General features: G+C 52.3%; 1 protein-coding gene across 1 annotated transcript in view; it reads left to right on the plus strand.

Moving 5' to 3' along the window:
- The window catches only part of EFNA3 (ephrin A3), a 60,010-nt gene extending 41,271 nt beyond the window's left edge, over positions 1–18,739 (plus strand). Inside the window, exons 2-5 of the mRNA XM_069949777.1 lie at positions 11,629–11,918; positions 15,402–15,467; positions 15,552–15,629; positions 17,268–18,739. Of these exons, the coding sequence (XP_069805878.1) occupies positions 11,629–11,918; positions 15,402–15,467; positions 15,552–15,629; positions 17,268–17,389 (556 nt within the window). The 3' untranslated portion in view covers positions 17,390–18,739. The remainder of the gene's footprint in view (positions 1–11,628; positions 11,919–15,401; positions 15,468–15,551; positions 15,630–17,267) is intronic.
- Positions 18,740–19,143: the final 404 nt, after the last annotated feature.

Genomic DNA, 19,143 nt, shown 5'->3' on the forward strand with positions numbered 1-19,143 from the left:
TTTGTAGAGACTCGGTATGTCAGAGGCTTATGCGCCAAGACAGAATTCCCAGTGTTTATGGCCATTGGCTCTCACTGCCTAATATTACTATGGAAATTGTCACTTTCACGCATGGCTTCCTCCAGCAGATAGATGACCATCGCTCAGCGCCCCTTGTGCATTCAGTGGGACAATAGAAAGGAGAGAACAGATTGAGGCCAGAGCCTGTCACTTCTATCACTGGGAAGGAAAGGCATCTAATGAGATCTCTCCGGGGTGGATGGGGGGGCACTTCTGTCCGGGTGGGGGGGGGTCTATGAACATCTCTTTATAATACATGTATCGCAGCCCAGCTATTTAGATGTGAGCCTTAGATGTGGGCCAGTTGCAAAGAACTGATGATCCAGCTGCAGTTGGGTTAACTCTACTCTGTCCAGTCTGTCTTCAAGAAGGAAAGGAGTTTCTTGGCCTTTATACAACATCATGGATGGATGAGGCAGGTGGTCAAGGGGCCTAGGGATGTGGCTTGTTTTCTGTTGACTGCAAAGGCTTATGGGGACTTTTGTGTCTCCCGTCAGATAAGTGTGAGAGAATCAAGGTGCTCTGAAGCCCAGATGAGTGTGAGTAGCGAGGAGCTGAGGAGTCCAGATGAGTGTGAGAGTAACAGGGAGCTCAGGAGTCCAGGTGAGTGCTAGAAGAGCAGGGAGCTCAGGAGTCCAGATAAGTGTGAGAAGAGCAGGGGAGCTCAGGAGTCCAGGTGAGTGCTAGAAGAGCAGGGAGCTCAGGAGTCCAGATAAGTGTGAGAAGAGCAGGGGAGCTCAGGAGTCCAGGTGAGTGCGAGAAGAGCAGGGAGCTCCAGATCCCAGATGAGTGTGAGGAGCTGAGGAGTCCAGATGAGTGTGAGTAGTGAGGAGCTGAGGAGTCCAGATGTGTGAGAAGAGCAGGGAGCTGAGGAGTCCAGATGAGTGTGAGTAGTGAGGAGCTGAGGAGTCCAGATGTGTGAGAAGAGCAGGGAGCTGAGGAGTCCAGGGGAGTGTAAGAAGAGCAGGGAGCTCCAGAGCCCAGATGAGTGTGAGTAGCGAGGAGCTGAGGAGTCTAGATGTGTGAGTAGTGAGCTGAGGAGTCCAGATGAGTGTGAGAGTAGCAGGGAGCTCAGGAGTCCAGGTGAGTGCGAGAGTAGCAGGGAGCTGAGGAGTCCAGATGAGTGTGAGAAGAGCAGGGAGCTCCAGAGCCCAGATGAGTGTGAGTAGTGAGGAGCTGAGGAGTCCAGATGAGTGTGAGAGTAACAGGGAGCTGAGGAGTCCAGATGAGTGTAAGTAGCGAGGAGCTGAGGAGTCCAGATGAGTGTGAGTAGCGAGGAGCTGAGGAGTCCAGATGAGTGTGAGTAGCGAGGAGCTGAGGAGTCCAGATGAGTGTGAGTAGTGAGGAGCTGAGGAGTCCAGATGAGTGTGAGTAGTGAGGAGCTGAGGAGTCCAGATGTGTGAGAAGAGCAGGGAGCTGAGGAGTCCAGTGGAGTGTAAGTAGAGCAGGGAGCTCCAGAGCCCAGATGAGTGTGGGTAGTGAGGAGCTGAGGAGTCTAGATGTGTGAGTAGTGAGCTGTTGTCCAGATGAGTGTGAGAGTAGCAGGGAGCTGAGGAGTCCAGATGAGTGTGAGAAGAGCAGGGAGCTCCAGAGCCCAGATGAGTGTGAGTAGTGAGGAGCTGAGGAGTCCAGATGAGTGTGAGAGTAACAGGGAGCTCAGGAGTCCAGATGAGTGTAAGTAGCGAGGAGCTGAGGAGTCCAGATGAGTGTAAGTAGCGAGGAGCTGAGGAGTCCAGATGAGTGTGAGTAGCGAGGAGCTGAGGAGTCCAGATGAGTGTGAGTAGCGAGGAGCTGAGGAGTCCAGATGAGTGTGAGAGGAGCAGGGAGCTGAGGAGTCCAGATTGGTGTGAGAGGAGCAGGGAGCTCAGGAGTCCAGATTGGTGTGAGAGGAGCAGGGAGCTGAGGAGTCCAGATTGGTGTGAGAGGAGCAGGGAGCTGAGGAGTCCAGATTGGTGTGAGAGGAGCAGGGAGCTCAGGAGTCCAGATTGGTGTGAGAGGAGCAGGGAGCTGAGGAGTCCAGATGAGTGTGAGTAGCGAGGAGCTGAGGAGTCCAGATTGGTGTGAGAGGAGCAGGGAGCTGAGGAGCAGGGAGCTCAGGAGTCCAGATTGGTGTGAGAGGAGCAGGGAGCTGAGGAGTCCAGATTGGTGTGAGAGGAGCAGGGAGCTGAGGAGTCCAGATTGGTGTGAGAGGAGCAGGGAGCTCAGGAGTCCAGATTGGTGTGAGAGGAGCAGGGAGCTCAGGAGTCCAGATTGGTGTGAGAGGAGCAGGGAGCTCAGGAGTCCAGATTGGTGTGAGAGGAGCAGGGAGCTCAGGAGTCCAGATTGGTGTGAGAGGAGCAGGGAGCTCAGGAGTCCAGATTGGTGTGAGAGGAGCAGGGAGCTGAGGAGTCCAGATTGGTGTGAGAGGAGCAGGGAGCTCAGGAGTCCAGATTGGTGTGAGAGGAGCAGGGAGCTCAGGACTCCAGATTGGTGTGAGAGGAGCAGGGAGCTCAGGAGTCCAGATTGGTGTGAGAGGAGCAGGGAGCTCAGGAGTCCAGATTGGTGTGAGAGGAGCAGGGAGCTCAGGAGTCCAGATTGGTGTGAGAGGAGCAGGGAGCTGAGGAGTCCAGATTGGTGTGAGAGGAGCAGGGAGCTGAGGAGTCCAGATTGGTGTGAGAGGAGCAGGGAGCTGAGGAGTCCAGATTGGTGTGAGAGGAGCAGGGAGCTGAGGAGTCCAGATTGGTGTGAGAGGAGCAGGGAGCTGAGGAGTCCAGATTGGTGTGAGAGGAGCAGGGAGCTCAGGACTCCAGATTGGTGTGAGAGGAGCAGGGAGCTCAGGACTCCAGATTGGTGTGAGAGGAGCAGGGAGCTGAGGAGTCCAGATTGGTGTGAGGGGAGCAGGGAGCTGAGGAGTCCAGATTGGTGTGAGAGGAGCAGGGAGCTGAGGAGTCCAGATTGGTGTGAGAGGAGCAGGGAGCTCAGGACTCCAGATTGGTGTGAGAGGAGCAGGGAGCTGAGGAGTCCAGATTGGTGTGAGGGGAGCAGGGAGCTGAGGAGTCCAGATTGGTGTGAGAGGAGCAGGGAGCTGAGGAGTCCAGATTGGTGTGAGAGGAGCAGGGAGCTGAGGAGTCCAGATTGGTGTGAGAGGAGCAGGGAGCTCCAGAACAGGTTCTCCTGTGGTATTGATCACACTGGTTGCCATCTTGTTTCATGGTAGGCTGCTACTAATTTGCATTTGTCTGTTTTAGGGTTTTGTTCCTGATGGGGGAATGTAGTTTACGTCCATGTTCATGTTGTATGTTTTTCCCTAGGAGGCGACGTTGTAACTTGTATTTGGAACTCTTAACTCGTAGCTTTGGGCCTGTGTCCTTAACTTTGCTTTATTGGCTTGATAATTAAGAGCGACTCTTAGATGTGACATTAGCCAGGCGGACGTTTGTGTGTCAGCACGCACACGGTTTGTCCCAGCCCCTCCCTGACTCCATAATCTCCTGCTCCTCTGGAACAGTTATTAATTGCTGATGTTCTCCTAGGCCAGCGCAGCCTCCTCGGTGGTCCGGGACCTGCTGATTGGAGCTCTGATTGTGATGCTGATCACAACCCACTGTCTCCTGATCCACGTGACTTTCGATCAATAGCATCTGACACTTGGACAATAGTTTTTTCTGTAAAATGGATTCCCCTCATCTGCAGGAGGCTGTTACATGCTGTTCAACAAACGGGAGCCATTAGTATGTACCCCGTGAAGCCTCCTAAGATTCCTCACCGGTGACGTGTGACCTCCACATACGTCACTGGCAGAAGGCGACCGGGGCTATGTGCCAGCAAGTAATGGAGCCACTGAAGTGCTCTTGTCCTCGGGGTCAGCATGCTGCCCAGGGCAGCCATTACTGGCGGTGTACATGATATGGAGATAATGTATATGTGAAGGTCAGGGAGCCACGCCATCCTCACACTCGATACTGCGCACATTCTCTTTGGCTGCAGTGTTTTCCATTCGCCGGTGTCAGGCGTCAGGGGGTCAGCAGTGTTGGGACCACTTCAGCTGATTTCTCCGTCCTGAACGATTCTTCAGTGTGTCACTCAGGCTCACAGCTGCCTGGCTGATGTATTGTCCGTCTGATGCGCACTCAATTATTTATGACTGAAGCAGTGCTTGGTGGAGCGCAGGAGATGTGCGGCTCTGTGTACCGGAGGATTGCCTAACTAGGACACACATCCTCCCGTGTTCACCCCCTGTAATCACTGACTGTAGCCCCTTCTTGTATAAACGTCTCCAAACCAACAACTGAATGGTGCACACCCCAGCAGTGTTGTAGTATAGTCCCCATACAGCCTGTGATGTCAGCTCTTCATAAACCCCCCCAGTCATGGCAGTAATGTCCTCCTTCTCCTGCTCCATTTTCCCTGCCGCCGCATACAACTGTGTGTGCCTGCCGCCTTAAATTAGTCCCATTGAAGAGAGTGAGAATCCAGGCGGAGGATGCCGAGATGTAGACGGGCAGCTGCTGTGACTCTTACCAGCAGCAGTCTCAGTGGATTTGGTCTCTGGGAAGAAAGGCAGATCCTTCGCTGCTATAACCGTTCCAGATCTGTGAAGTGCGAGCGCCCCCCTCCCCCCGACGCATTAGATGGTCAGCCCTTGTGGCTTGATGTTATGGTGCCGGCTGTACCCCAGTTCATGTTCCTCTAAAGGTAAGAAGCATGACTGTCCCGTGGGCAGTGAGTCTACCATAACGTCTGCCCCCCCCCCTCCCTGTTGCTGTCCCAGATATGTCACACCGATAGCCCAGGGCCCGCTCCTTGCGCCACGTCCCTTGTTGTTCCCGCTGTCGTCACAGTGATTGCCGCTGCCAGGCATAGAGCAGACCTTCTGTTCGTGGCGTCTTGGCTTCTGATGTAGGACAGATGCGGAGTTTTGGGACTGTGCGATTTCCCTCACTGTAGTATTTTAATTTGTGTAGAATCTGATCTGACTCCAGATGATGATGATGATGGTTTCGCCCCTCCAATTTACTCTTTCCCATTGCACCACTGTGTTCTGGTGATCCAAGTTCATTGTGTTGAGCTCGGGCAGGTTATGCATGTGGATACCAATGATCCTTAGGCACACAGGGTGGATGGCCAAAGAGACTAGCCGCCTGACCAGATGATGTGTACTACGAATGTAGTCATATGACCGAAAATCTGCACCGACTGTATAACCTTATAGCCGGGAGATCAGTATGAAGAGTATGGCCTTATAGCCGGGAGATCTGCATGAAGAGTATGGCCTTATAGCCGGGAGATCTGCATGAAGAGTATGGCCTTATAGCCGGGAGATCAGTATGAAGAGTATGGCCTTATAGCCTAGAAATCTGCATGAGGAGTATGGCCTTATAGCCGGGAGATCTGCATGAAGAGTATGGCCATATAGCCGGGAGATCAGTATGAAGAGTATGGCCTTATAGCCAGGAGATCAGTATGAAGAGTATGGCCTTATAGCCGGGAGATCAGTATGAAGAGTATGGCCGTATAGCTAGGAGATCTGCATGAAGAGTATGGCCATATAGCCGGGAGATCAGTATGAAGAGTATGGCCTTATAGCCAGGAGATCAGTATGAAGAGTATGGCCATATAGCCAGGAGATCAGTATGAAGAGTATGGCCTTATAGCCGGGAGATCAGTATGAAGAGTATGGCCTTATAGCCGGGAGATCAGTATGAAGAGTATGGCCGTATAGCTAGGAGATCTGCATGAAGAGTATGGCCATATAGCCGGGAGATCAGTGTGAAGAGTATGGCCTTATAGCCGGGAGATCAGTATGAAGAGTATGGCCTTATAGCCGGGAGATCAGTATGAAGAGTATGGCCTTATAGCCAGGAGATCAGTATGAAGAGTATGGCCTTATAGCCGGGAGATCAGTATGAAGAGTATGGCCTTATAGCCGGGAGATCAGTATGAAGAGTATGGCCTTATAGCCAGGAGATCAGTATGAAGAGTATGGCCTTATAGCCGGGAGATCAGTATGAAGAGTATGGCCGTATAGCTAGGAGATCTGCATGAAGAGTATGGCCGTATAGCTAGGAGATCTCCATGAAGAGTATGGCCTTATAGCCAGGAGATCAGTATGAAGAGTATGGCCTTATAGCCAGGAGATCAGTGTGAAGAGTATGGCCTTATAGCCAGGAGATCAGTGTGAAGAGTATGGCCTTATAGCCAGGAGATCAGTATGAAGAGTATGGCCTTATAGCCAGGAGATCAGTGTGAAGAGTATGGCCTTATAGCCAGGAGATCTGCATGAAGAGTATGGCCTTATAGCCGGGAGATCAGTATTATAAGGGTGATAGTACTTGTACTGTTTGCAGAAGACCTTGAGCATTATGTATAATGGAGATTAATGTATGGATTATGGAACTGGTGGTAGTAGTGGTATACATTGTCAGTGTATGATGGTGGCGGTAGTACCAGGCTGCGCGCAGTGTATGATGGTGGCGGTAGTACCAGGCTGCGCGCAGTGTATGATGGTGGCGGTAGTACCAGGCTGCGCGCAGTGTATGATGGTGGTGGTAGTACCAGGCTATGCACAGTGTATGATGGTGGTGGTAGTACCAGGCTGCGCGCAGTGTATGATGGTGGCGGTAGTACCAGGCTGCGCGCAGTGTATGATGGTGGCGGTAGTACCAGGCTGCGCGCAGTGTATGATGGTGGCGGTAGTACCAGGCTGCGCGCAGTGTATGATGGTGGTGGTAGTACCAGGCTGTGCACAGTGTCAGAAGGTTGATAGACTGGTTTCTCAGCAGATCTCATGGTAGTGACAGCTGACAGGGGCCGTGCCTGCCGCCAGCGCGCTCCTCTCTGCGCATTGTGAGTGACTTGGGCACTCGGCTGAATTGGCTGTCAGGGTGCGGGGGGCACCGAGCTGCTTCTTAATTAGTATAAATGGGACCCATGTACTAAAAATATCTGGTGGCCGGGAGCGGAGCGCCTCTGACAGCGGGATCCAGATAATGCTGCCTGCCAGCAGCTGATCCCTCCAGGCAAAGACGACATCAATCCTACAAACTCGACCGCTCTATTACAGGAGCTCCGCACCTCCTGCAGCGGCCAACGTAGTCCCCCTAACCCCTGCAGCGGCCAACGTAGTCCCCCTAACCCCTGCAGCGGCCAACGTAGTCCCCCTAACCCCTGCAGCGGCCAACGTAGTCCCCCTAACCCCTGCAGCGGCCAACGTAGTCCCCCTAACCCCTGCAGCGGCCAACGTAGTCCCCCTAACCCCTGCAGCGGCCAACGTAGTCCCCCTAACCCTGCAGCGGCCAACGTAGTCCCCCTAACCCCTGCAGCGGCCAACGTAGTCCCCCTAACCCCTGCAGCGGCCAACGTAGTCCCCCTAACCCCTGCAGCGGCCAACGTAGTCCCCCTAACCCCTGCAGCGGCCAACGTAGTCCCCCTAACCCCTGCAGCGGCCAACGTAGTCCCCCTAACCCCTGCAGCGGCCAACGTAGTCCCCCTAACCCCTGCAGCGGCCAACGTAGTCCCCCTAACCCCTGCAGCGGCCAACGTAGTCCCCCTAACCCCTGCAGCGGCCAACGTAGTCCCCCTAACCCCTGCAGCGGCCAACGTAGTCCCCCTAACCCCTGCAGCGGCCAACGTAGTCCCCCTAACCCCTGCAGCGGCCAACGTAGTCCCCCTAACCCCTGCAGCGGCCAACGTAGTCCCCCTAACCCCTGCAGCGGCCAACGTAGTCCCCCTAACCCCTGCAGCGGCCAACGTAGTCCCCCTAACCCCTGCAGCGGCCAACGTAGTCCCCCTAACCCCTGCAGCGGCCAACGTAGTCCCCCTAACCCCTGCAGCGGCCAACAACACACTGTACAGGGGGTCCTGTTTTGGGTCCTCACTGTATATACGGCTTATACCGTACAGGGGCTCCTGTTATTGTGTCCTCACTGTATATACGGCTTATACCGTACAGGGGCTCCTGTTATTGTGTCCTCACTGTATATACGGCTTATACCGTACAGGGGTTCCTGTTGTGTGTCCTCACTGTATATACGGCTTATACTGTACAGGGGGTCCTGTTGTGTGATTCTGGGATCTTTCTGCTCCTCCCCCTTAGGAAGCTGTCACTTGTTGTGTGGACGGGTGGGTGGGCAGTCAGGCAGTCATCACAGCGCTGGCTTTGACCTGACTGCTGGCAGCTGTGCCGGTGGCAGTCTGGCCTTGTGACCGTGGTGCCTGTAGGGAAGACGTGTGGCCGGTGACATGTGACCTCCATCCTCCCATATGGCAGCACTTATGTCATCCATCTCAAGGACACAACTGTGCTACATAATACCGCTGACCGCCCCACGCCTGTGACATACAGTGCCGGCGTTTCAGTTCTTGATGCACCATCTCTTTGTAATCTTGTTCCTTTGCATTGCATTGGTGTTTCGGCTCTGTATAATAGCACTGCTATCTGTGTAGCATGTGTCCCAGCTCTGTATAATAGCACTGCTTTCTGTGTAGCATGTGTCCCAGCTCTGTATAATTGCACTGCTTTCTGTGTAGCATGTGTCCCGGCTCTGTATAATAGCACTGCTTTCTGTGTAGCATGTGTCCCAGCTCTGTATAATAGCACTGCTTTCTGTGTAGCATGTGTCCCAGCTCTGTATAATAGCACTGCTTTCTGTGTAGCATGTGTCCCGACTCTGTATAATAGCACTGCTTTCTGTGTAGCATGTGTCCCGGCTCTGTATAATAGCATTGCTTTCTGTGTAGTATGTGTCCCAGCTCTGTATAATAGCATTGCTTTCTGTGTAGCATGTGTCCCAGCTCTGTATAATAGCACTGCTTTCTGTGTAGTATGTGTCCCAGCTCTGTATAATAGCATTGCTTTCTGTGTAGCATGTGTCCCGGCCTCCCAGCTCTGTATAATAGCATTGCTTTCTGTGTAGCATGTCCCGGTGCCCTGGCTCTGTATAATAGCACTGCTTTCTGTATAGCATGCCCCGGCTCTGTATAGTAGCACTGCTTTCTGTGTAGCATGTGTCTCGCGCCCCCCCCCCCGCTCTGTATAATAGCACTGCTTTCTGTGTAGCATGTGTCCCGGCCCACCCAGCTCTGTATAATAGCACTGCTTTCTGTATAGCATGCCCCGGCTCTGTATAATAGCACTGCTTTCTGTGTAGCATGTTTCCCAGCTCTGTATAATAGCACTGCTTTCTGTGTAGCATGTGTCCCGGCTCTGTATAATAGCACATGTGCCTCGCGCCCCCCCCCCCCCCCCCCCCCCCCCCGCTCTGTATAATAGCACTGCTATCTGTGTAGCATGTCCCGACTCTGTATAATAGCACTGCTTTCTGTGTAGCATGTCCCAGCTCTGTATAATATGCTACAGAAGGCAGTGCTATTATACAGAGCCGGGACATGCTACACAGAAAGCAGTGCTATTATACAGAGCCGGGACATGCTACACAGAAAGCAGTGCTATTATACAGAGCCGGGACACATGCTACACAGAAAGCAGAGCTATTATACAGAGCCGGGACACATGCTACACAGAAAGCAGTGCTATTATACAGAGCCGGGACACATGCTACACAGAAAGCAGTGCTATTATACAGAGCGGGGGCGGGGGGCGAGACACATGCTACAAAGAAAGCAGTGCTATTATACAGAGCGGGGGGGGGGGACGAGAGACATGCTACACAGAAAGCAGTGCTATTATACAGAGCGGGGGCGAGACACATGCTACACAGAAAGCAGTGCTATTATACAGAGTCAGGACATGCTACACAGAAAGCAGTGCTATTATACAGAGTCAGGACATGCTACACAGAAAGCATTGCTGTGTCTCGGCCCCCCTGCTCTGTATAATAGCACTGCCTTCTGTGTAGCATGTGTCTCGGCCCCCGGCTCTGTATAATAGCACTGCTTTCTGTGTAGCATGTGTCCCAGCTCTGTATAATAGCACTGCTTTCTGTGTAGCATGTGTCCCAGCTCTGTATAATAGCACTGCTTTCTGTGTAGCATGTGTCCCGGCCCACCCGGCTCTGTAAAATAGCATTGCTTTCTGTGTAGCATGTGTCCCAGCTCTGTATAATAGCACTGCTTTCTGTGTAGCATGTGTCCTGGCTCTGTATAATAGCACTGCTTTCTGTGTAGCATGTGTCTCGGCCCCCTGGCTCTGTATAATAGCACTGCTTCCTGTGTAACATGTCCCGGTGCACTGACTCTGTATAATAGCATTGCTTTCTGTGTAGCATGTTTCCTGGCTCTGTATAATAGCACTGCTTTCTGTGTAGCATGCTTTGTATTCGGCATGTTTCGGCCCTCGTGGCCGGGCTCTATATAATCCTGTTGCCCTCTGTGCCTTGGTTCTCTATGATGCTTTGTATTCAGCATGTTTCGGCCCTCGTGGCCAGGCTCTATATAATCCTGTTGCCCTCTGTGCCTTGGTTGTGTATGATGCTGCTTTGTTCTCGGCATGTTTCGGCCCTCGTGGCCAGGCTCTATATAATCCCGTTGCCCTCTGTGCCTTGGTTGTGTATGATGCTGCTGCTTTGTATTCGGCATGTTTCGGCCCTTGTGGCCGGGCTCTATATAATCCCGTTGCCCTCTTTCTTTGGTTCTCTATGATGCTTTGTATTCGGCATGTTTTGGCCCTCGTGGCCGGGCTCTATATAATCCCGTTGCCCTCTTTCCTTGGTTCTGTATGATGCTGCTTTGTATTCGGCATGTTTCGGCCCTCGTGGCCGGGCTCTATATAATCCCCTTGCCCTATGTGCCTTGGTTGTGTATGATGCTGCTTTGTATTCGGCATGTTTCGGCCCTCGTGGCCGGGCTCTATATAATCCTGTTGCCCTCTGTGCCTTGGTTCTGTATGATGCTGCTTTGTATTCGGCATGTTTCGGCCCTCGTGGCCGGGCTCTATATAATCCTGTTGCCCTCTGTGCCTTGGTTCTGTATGATGCTGCTTTGTATTCGGCATGTTTCGGCCCTCGTGGCCGGGCTCTATATAATCCCCTTGCCCTATGTGCCTTGGTTGTGTATGATGCTGCTTTGTATTCGGCATGTTTCGGCCCTCGTGGCCGGGCTCTATATAATCCCGTTGCCCTCTTTCCTTGGTTCTGTATGATGCTTTGTATTCGGCATGTTTCGGCCCTCGTGGCCGGGCTCTATATTATCCCCTTGCCCTCTGTGCCTTGGTTCTGTATGATGCTGCTGCTTTGTATTCGGCATGTTTCGGCCCTTGTGGCCGGGCTCTATATAATCCCGTTGCCCTCTTTCCTTGGTTCTGTATGATGCTTTGTATTCGGCATGTTTCGGCCCTCGTGGCCGGGCTCGCCGTGGGTGTATGTTACGGGGAAGCATTCACATTACTAAGAGCTTTTGGCCGGCTCGATATTTCCTAATGAATTCTCAGCCTTGAGAGCAGAGATTAAAAAGAAAAAAACAAATTACTGTTCAGCCGAGCGTGCGATGTATTGACTGGTGACCGAGGACGGCCAATCCCAGGCTTTTCCTTGGCCTTTGTTACTATATACTGGGGAATGGCGGGAGATGTTGGGGTGGGGGGGTTGATACACTGTACGTCTTACTGAGGACTCTTGTCTTCTTGTCTTCCAGTTTACGGCGAGATGGTTACACAGTCCAAGTGAATGTGAACGACTACTTAGACATTTACTGTCCACATTACAATGAGACCATGGCCGAGCACAGGATGGAGCAATATATCCTGTACATGGTGAATTACGAGGGCTACCGCACCTGTGACATCAGTCAGGGCTTCAAGCGCTGGGAATGTAACCGGCCTCACTCCCCGCACAGTCCCATCAAGTTCTCCGAGAAGTTCCAGAGATACAGCGCCTTCTCCTTGGGATACGAGTTCCATGCGGGACAGGAGTACTATTATATCTGTGAGTATCACACATCTGGGAGGCAAGCATCGCTGTATGGGTGTGCGAGGGGGGGCATCGCTGTATGGGTGTGCGAGGGGGGGCATCCCTGCATGGGTGTGTGAGGGGGGGGCATCGCTGTATGGGTGTGTGAGGGGGGGGGATCCCTGTATGGGTGTGTGAGGGGGGGCATCGCTGTATGGGTGTGTGAGGGGGGGCATCGCTGTATGGGTGTGCGAGGGGGGGCATCGCTGCATGGGTGTGTGAGGGGGGGGATCCCTGTATGGGTGTGTGAGGGGGGGGATCCCTGTATGGGTGTGTGAGGGGGGGCATCCCTGCATGGGTGTGCGAGGGGGGGCATCGCTGTATGGGTGTGGGGGGGGGGGGATCCCTGTATGGGTGTGTGAGGGGGGGCATCGCTGTATGGGTGTGTGAGGGGGGGGGGATCCCTGTATGGGTGTGTGAGGGGGGGGGATCCCTGTATGGGTGTGTGAGGGGGGTGGGATCCCTGTATGGGTGTGTGAGGGGGGTGGGATCCCTGTATGGGTGTGTGAGGGGGGGGGGATCCCTGTATGGGTGTGTGAGGGGGGGGGGATCCCTGTATGGGTGTGTGAGGGGGGGGCATCGCTGTATGGGTGTGTGATCCCTGTATGGGTGTGTGAGGGGGGGGGGATCCCTGTATGGGTGTGTGGGGGGGGGGGGGATCCCTGTATGGGTGTGTGAGGGGGGGGGATCCCTGTATGGGTGTGCGAGGGGGGGCATCGCTGTATGGGTGTGTGATCCCTGTATGGGTGTGTGAGGGGGGGGGGATCCCTGTATGGGTGTGTGTGGGGGGGGATCCCTGTATGGGTGTGTGAGGGGGGGGGATCCCTGTATGGGTGTGCGAGGGGGGGCATCGCTGTATGGGTGTGCGAGGGGGGGCATCGCTGTATGGGTGTGTGAGGGAGGGGATCCCTGTATGTGTGATAGGTGGTGGCCGTATGGGTGTGGGGAGGGTTGGCGGCATCCCTTGTATGGGTGTGCTTTGGGGGTGTCCCTGTATGTGTGAGCAAAGGGGCTGTATGGGGGAGGGGGGGCTTTGGGGGCGGCATTTCTGTATGGGTGTGCGAGGGAGGGGGGCCATGTATGTGTGAGGGGGGTGTCCCTGTATGGGTGAGTGTGGGGGGGCATCCCTGTATGTGTGAGAGGTGGTGGCCTGTATGAGTGTCCTAGTAGAGGAAACCTTGTCAGGCCTGATGTATTCAGTAAGGCCGGTGCACGCTGCCCCCTAGTGGGGAATGACCCACATGCCTGGGATACACACACATCTATCCTAAAGGCCCTATTCCACGGAACGATTATCGCTCATAAACTCGCTCCAACGTCCGCTCGTTAACGATAATCGCTTCGTGGTTGGAAACGAGCGAACGACAAGGGTGAAATAGTTATACTGTCGTTCAAAATTGTTTTTAACCCCTTAACGACATCGGCCGTATATTTACGCCCTGATGCCGGTAAGGACGTTCAGAGCGGGGCCGCGTGGCGACCCCGCTCTGAACCGCGGCGGTCCCGGGTGCCGCGTGTAGCCCGGGACCGTAGGTATTAGCGGGCACGGTCCGATCGCCCTGCCCGCTAATACAGTAATCAGATGCAGCTGTCAAACATGACAGCTGCATCCGATTACCGGATTCAGCCGTTCCCTGGTGTCTAGTGGTGGAGATCGTCCCCCGGGATGTTATCCCGGAGGAGCGATCTCCGTTTCTGAAGCCGGCCGGGGACCGCTCCAAGATGGCGCCGTCCCCGCCTCGGCACTCGTTTACTTCCGGCTGCAGCAGCCGAAAACGAGTGCCTATCTCATGGATCTCTGCAGCATATCTATGCTGCAGAGATCTCTATGAGAGATCAAAGCACTTATACTAGAAGTCACCCAGGAGGAATAACCCTAACCCCAGGGGGGATAACCCTAACCCCAGGGGGGAATAACCCTAACCCCAGGGGGGAATAACCCTAACCCCAGGGGGGAATAACCCTAACCCCAGGGGGGAATAACCCTAACCCCAGGGGGGAATAACCCTAACCCCAGGGGGGAATAACCCTAACCCCAGGGGGGAATAACCCTAACCCCAGGGGGGAATAACCCTAACCCCAGGGGGGAATAACCCTAACCCCAGGGGGGAATAACCCTAACCCCAGGGGGGAATAACCCTAACCCCAGGGGGGAATAACCCTAACCCCAGGGGGGAATAACCCTAACCCCAGGGGGGAATAACCCTAACCCCAGGGGGGAATAACCCTAACCCCAGGGGGGAATAACCCTAACCCCAGGGGGGAATAACCCTAACCCCAGGGAGAATAACCCTAACCCCAGGGGGAATAACCCTAACCCCAGGGGGGAATAACCCTAACCCCAGGGGGGCTTCTAGTATAAGTGTTAAAGTAAAAAAAAAAGTGTTGTTAATAGTAAAAAGCCCCCTCCCCTAATAAAAGTCTGAATCACCCCCTTTTCCCAGGTTATAAATAAAAGTAAATAAATAAATAAACATGTTTGCTATCGCCGCGTGCGTAATCGCCCGAACTATTAATTTATCACGTTCCTGATCCCACCCGGTAAACTGCGTCAGCGCAAAAAATCCCAAAGTGCAAAATTGCGCATTTTTGGTCGCATCAAATCCAGAAAAATTGTAATAAAAAGCGATAAAAAAGTCGTATATGCGCAATCAAGGTACCGATAGAAAGAACACATCATGGCGCAAAAAATGACACCTCGCACAGCCCCATAGACCAAAGGATAAAAGTGCTATAAGCCGGGGAATGGAGCGATTGTAAGGGACGTATATTTGTTAACAATGGTTTGAATTTTTTACAGGCCATCAGATACAATATAAGTTATACATGTTACATATCGTTTTAATCGAAATGACTTGAGGAACATATATAACAAGTCAGTTTTACCCCAGGGCGAATGGCGTAAAAACACATTTCCCCCAAATAAACAATTTTTTTTTTCAATTTCACCACACTTTGAATTTTTTTCTGGTTTCGCAGTGTAATTTATGCAAAAATTCAGCCGTCATTGCAAAGTACAATTAGTGACGCAAAAAATAAGGGCTCATGTGGGTCTCTAGGTGGAAAAATGCAAGTGCTATGGCCTTTTAAGCACAAGGAGGAAAAAACTAAAACGCAAAAATCGAAATTGGCTCTGTCCTTAAGGGGTTAAGCATGTCGAAAAAAAAGTCGTTAAAGATTTTTAAAAAAGTAGGTGTGTCGTATGGTCATGATCACACCGGCGCACGTTTTAAACGATCATGTAACGACCGCAAAATAATCGTTACACTACATATAGTGCCATGTAGAGATCCTGCGGGACCATGGCTCCACTTCTGTCTGCAGCTTATCCAGGCCTGGGGCTAAAACGAGCGGTGGGCAGGGAGAATAGAAGGTTGTTGAGACGCAGAACCCTCAGGTGCCTGTCTCCCACAATTTACATTGACACCATCCTTTTTTTTTTTTTTTTTCCCCACCCAGCAACGCCAACCCACAACCACCGGCGGTCCTGTCTGAAGATGAAGGTATACGTGTGCTGTGCCACCAGTAAGTGCATGGTCCAGGATGGGGGGGTCTCATTATATCATGGCAGTACAGGCACGTAGTGATGCTATTGTCCTTCCTCCACAGCGGCACATTCAGGAGAAAAGAACGCGCCCACGTTGCCCCAGTTCACGATAGGACCCGAAGTGAAGATCGAGGATCTAGGTGAGTGTGACATCTCCAGCGCTCTGTCTCCATCTGCTGGATCTTCAGGAAATAGCAACGATGTCTGCTGTGTGATGTGGTACCTGTGTGCCTGGAGCGCCCCCTGTGGGGTGGCCTGCACCTGGTCGGTAATGCTGAGCTGCCCAAGAGAGGGGGATGTCTCAGATTCTTCAGATCACAGAAGGATCACAGCCAAGTAGATAGGATTAGTGACTGCGGCCGTTACGAAGACTCAGGCTGCATTGCTGCGTTTGGAGCTGAGACAAGGATTGTTCCTGGCCCCGTCTTCTCCTTCCTGAGCTTGCAGCCAGCCAGACCCTACACAGGCGGCTCCTGCTCCCTGCCAGCTCCTCCAGTTCCTTCTCATCATGTCTAATACGGCCAGCGGGACAGCTCCACAGGGCGACTTGGAGCTTTCTTGTTCTTAGACTTTACTAGAAGCAGCAGGTTCTCTTGGAGACCAAGTCTCCCTGTCTCCCCACTCCTGAGTAAATAACATGTTGGGTGAGGATCCTCCCGGTGGCTGCCATATTTAGTGTGACCTAAATATTAGTGAGCGGTTCCTGCCAGACAATGATCAGTAGATCTTTTATCCAGCCTTGCTCTTTTCTCCTCTATAGACCTCTCCAGCCTCGCTTACTTCCTCTATAGACCTCCTCTCCTACCTCACTCTTTCTTCCTCCGTACACCACCTCTCCGACCTCACTCTTTCCTCCTCCATAGACCACCTCTCCATCCTCATTCTTTCCTTCTCCATAGACCACCTCTCCATCCTCATTCTTTCCTCCTCCATAGACCACCTCTCCGACCTCATTCTTTCCTCCTCCATAGACCACCTTTCCGACCTCATTCTTTCCTCCTCCATAGACCACCTCTCGATCCTCATTCTTTCCTTCTCTATAGACCACCTCTCCATCCTCATTCTTTCCTCCTCCATAGACCACCTCTCCATCCTCATTCTTTCCTCCTCCATAGACTACCTCTCCATCCTCATTCTTTCCTCCTCCGTACACCACCTCTCCATCCTCATTCTTTCCTTCTCCATAGACCACCTCTCCATCCTCATTCTTTCCTTCTCCATAGACCACCTCTCCGACCTCATTCTTTCCTTCTCTATAGACCACCTCTCCATCCTCATTCTTTCCTCCTCCGTACACCACCTCTCCATCCTCACTCTTTCCTCCTCCGTACACCACCTCTCCATCCTCATTCTTTCCTTCTCCATAGACCACCTCTCCATCCTCATTCTTTCCTTCTCCATAGACCACCTCTCCAACCTCATTTTTTTCTTTCTCCATAGACCACCTCTCCGACCTCATTCTTTCCTCCTCCATAGACCACCTCTCCATCCTCATTCTTTCCTCCTCCATAGACCTCCTCTCTTACCTTGTTCTTTCCGCCTTCATAGAACTCCACACCAGCCTCGCTCTTTCCTCCACCATAGACCTTCTCTCTGGCCGCGCTCATCCCCTGGACAAGCACATTGGTATCGATTTGTCGCATTGTTTTGGAGCGTGTGAGATCCTCGCTGTATGCCCTGCCGCCATCTTCTCACCTCAGTTATGTTCTCACTACACCCCCCAACATATGGACTGTCTGAGGACTTTTGTGGCAACCTGTTCACCTTTTCTCTTTCAGGTAATTTCAATCCAGAGATCCCCAAGTTGGAGAAAAGCATTAGTGGTACCAGCCCAAAGCGGGAACACTTACATTTGACTGTTGCAGTATCTCTACTTCTCATGACGCTCTTGGCCTCTTAGTTTTCTTGTGTTAGGACCGAAGATCTCGGAGCTAGAAACTAACGCAAGAAGGATTTCCACGGTAAGAACTCAGTAAGGACTGCGCAGGTTGGGTCGTGGACAGAGGGAGGATCAGTGTCCTCTATGTTGCTCTTTTTTAACTATATTACGACGACTCAGCCTGTGGCACTAAAAAACATAACCGAGACATCGGTGGACACTGTTGAGGTCGCGGTCAAGTGATTTCATCAATATCAGTGAACTGGGGCCAAAGTGGACCACGTAACTGCCGGAAAGACCTTGTGAAGGTGCCGAGACTGCTCCAGCCCCAATGTAGACATGGCAGCCATAACCACTGGCTGTTATTACTTGAGTGCCTACACCCGCTAGGTTCCTGCGAGGACAGAACGCACTACGAGTGCAGGACCTTGGGGTGACAACAGACCTTTGTGCTAGTCAGCCTTACCACCCCCAGTTGTTTTACTCCATTTGTCATGAGCCTGGACATGTGTTCCCCCCAGTACATGATTCTTTTCTGTATCGCATCTCACTCAAGTTACCGTCATGGATTTCCTAGGCCCGTGTGCATTTGTGCACAGTAGCAGAATCCCTTACGTACCAAATGTTTGCTCTACTACTTTCTGGTGCCAATTGTGTACTGCTCCCCCCATAGTCCATCTTATATCAAACAACCCAATGCAATGGATGATGGGACTGCAAGTGCAAAAACCTCATTTTCTCTGTCAGGTTGGGGGGAGGTGTAGTACCAGACCATCCATAATAGACGCTGCTCCATGTGTCTGCTTCTTCTGGATTAGGACCCCCTATTATCTGGCTTCAGGTCTAGAGATGTACATTCCCATAGGAGAGATGTAGCAGACCTAGCTAATCGTCGTCTAGTCAGGGCTACACGAGAGGTGACTGCTTTCCACCGCTCTTCTAATAGTCACATTTGTGAGAAGAAAATTGCACTAAATTCCCCCAGACACCCCCTGCCCAACCATCATCATGTTGGGGGCATCCACTGCTTGACGACACGAGACCCCGGAAAATCTTGGACATGAAGTGGAGTAGAAGGGAAGCAGCATGTACAGATCCCGTCCTGAGCAGCATGCTGGTGGACAGAATGGCGTTGTATATACATATCTATCTATATTGTATGTATACAGTCCTGGCGGTGATGTATACATGGTCCCCCCTTCCCGATGAGCTGTAAATAGATTTCAGTGGTCCCCGTTGTCTTCTATGAAGGCACATCTCCACCTATGCAATGCACAGACACTTTTCAGAGAATAAATATCAGACTGACCTTTTTATGAACGGCATCGGCTGTGATTTTCATATAATGCTGTTAACCTAGAAAATGAATAAAAGAACAAAATTTCTGTGTGTTTTGTGAGTCGGGGGGGGTTGTCTGCTCATCGGCCTTGTTCAGAGCACACTTGGTAAGTCAATGCTGCAATGTGAACAGGTCCTGAGTCTGCGGAGCAGAGCTGATGGGCCATACAGCCAGCAGGGGCGGGGGTCTCCTCTGGGGTCTGTATTTATTTATTCGTCTGGGATCTCAATATTTACATGGTCTGGTCGGGGCCCGGGATTAGCCTGGCAGCCTGGTCGGGGCCCGGGATTAGCCTGGCAGCCTTGTCTGTTTTAAGTGATGTCTGGAGTAAAGTTGTATTATTGATCCCTGAGGAAGAGGGTACACCTTGATACATGCTGGATGTAGTGCAATGTTCACAATCAAATATACTCGGCTACTATTGTTACTTACCTGA

This window comes from Dendropsophus ebraccatus, chromosome 13 (genome assembly GCF_027789765.1).
Source record: "Dendropsophus ebraccatus isolate aDenEbr1 chromosome 13, aDenEbr1.pat, whole genome shotgun sequence".
Taxonomy (NCBI): domain Eukaryota; kingdom Metazoa; phylum Chordata; class Amphibia; order Anura; family Hylidae; genus Dendropsophus; species Dendropsophus ebraccatus.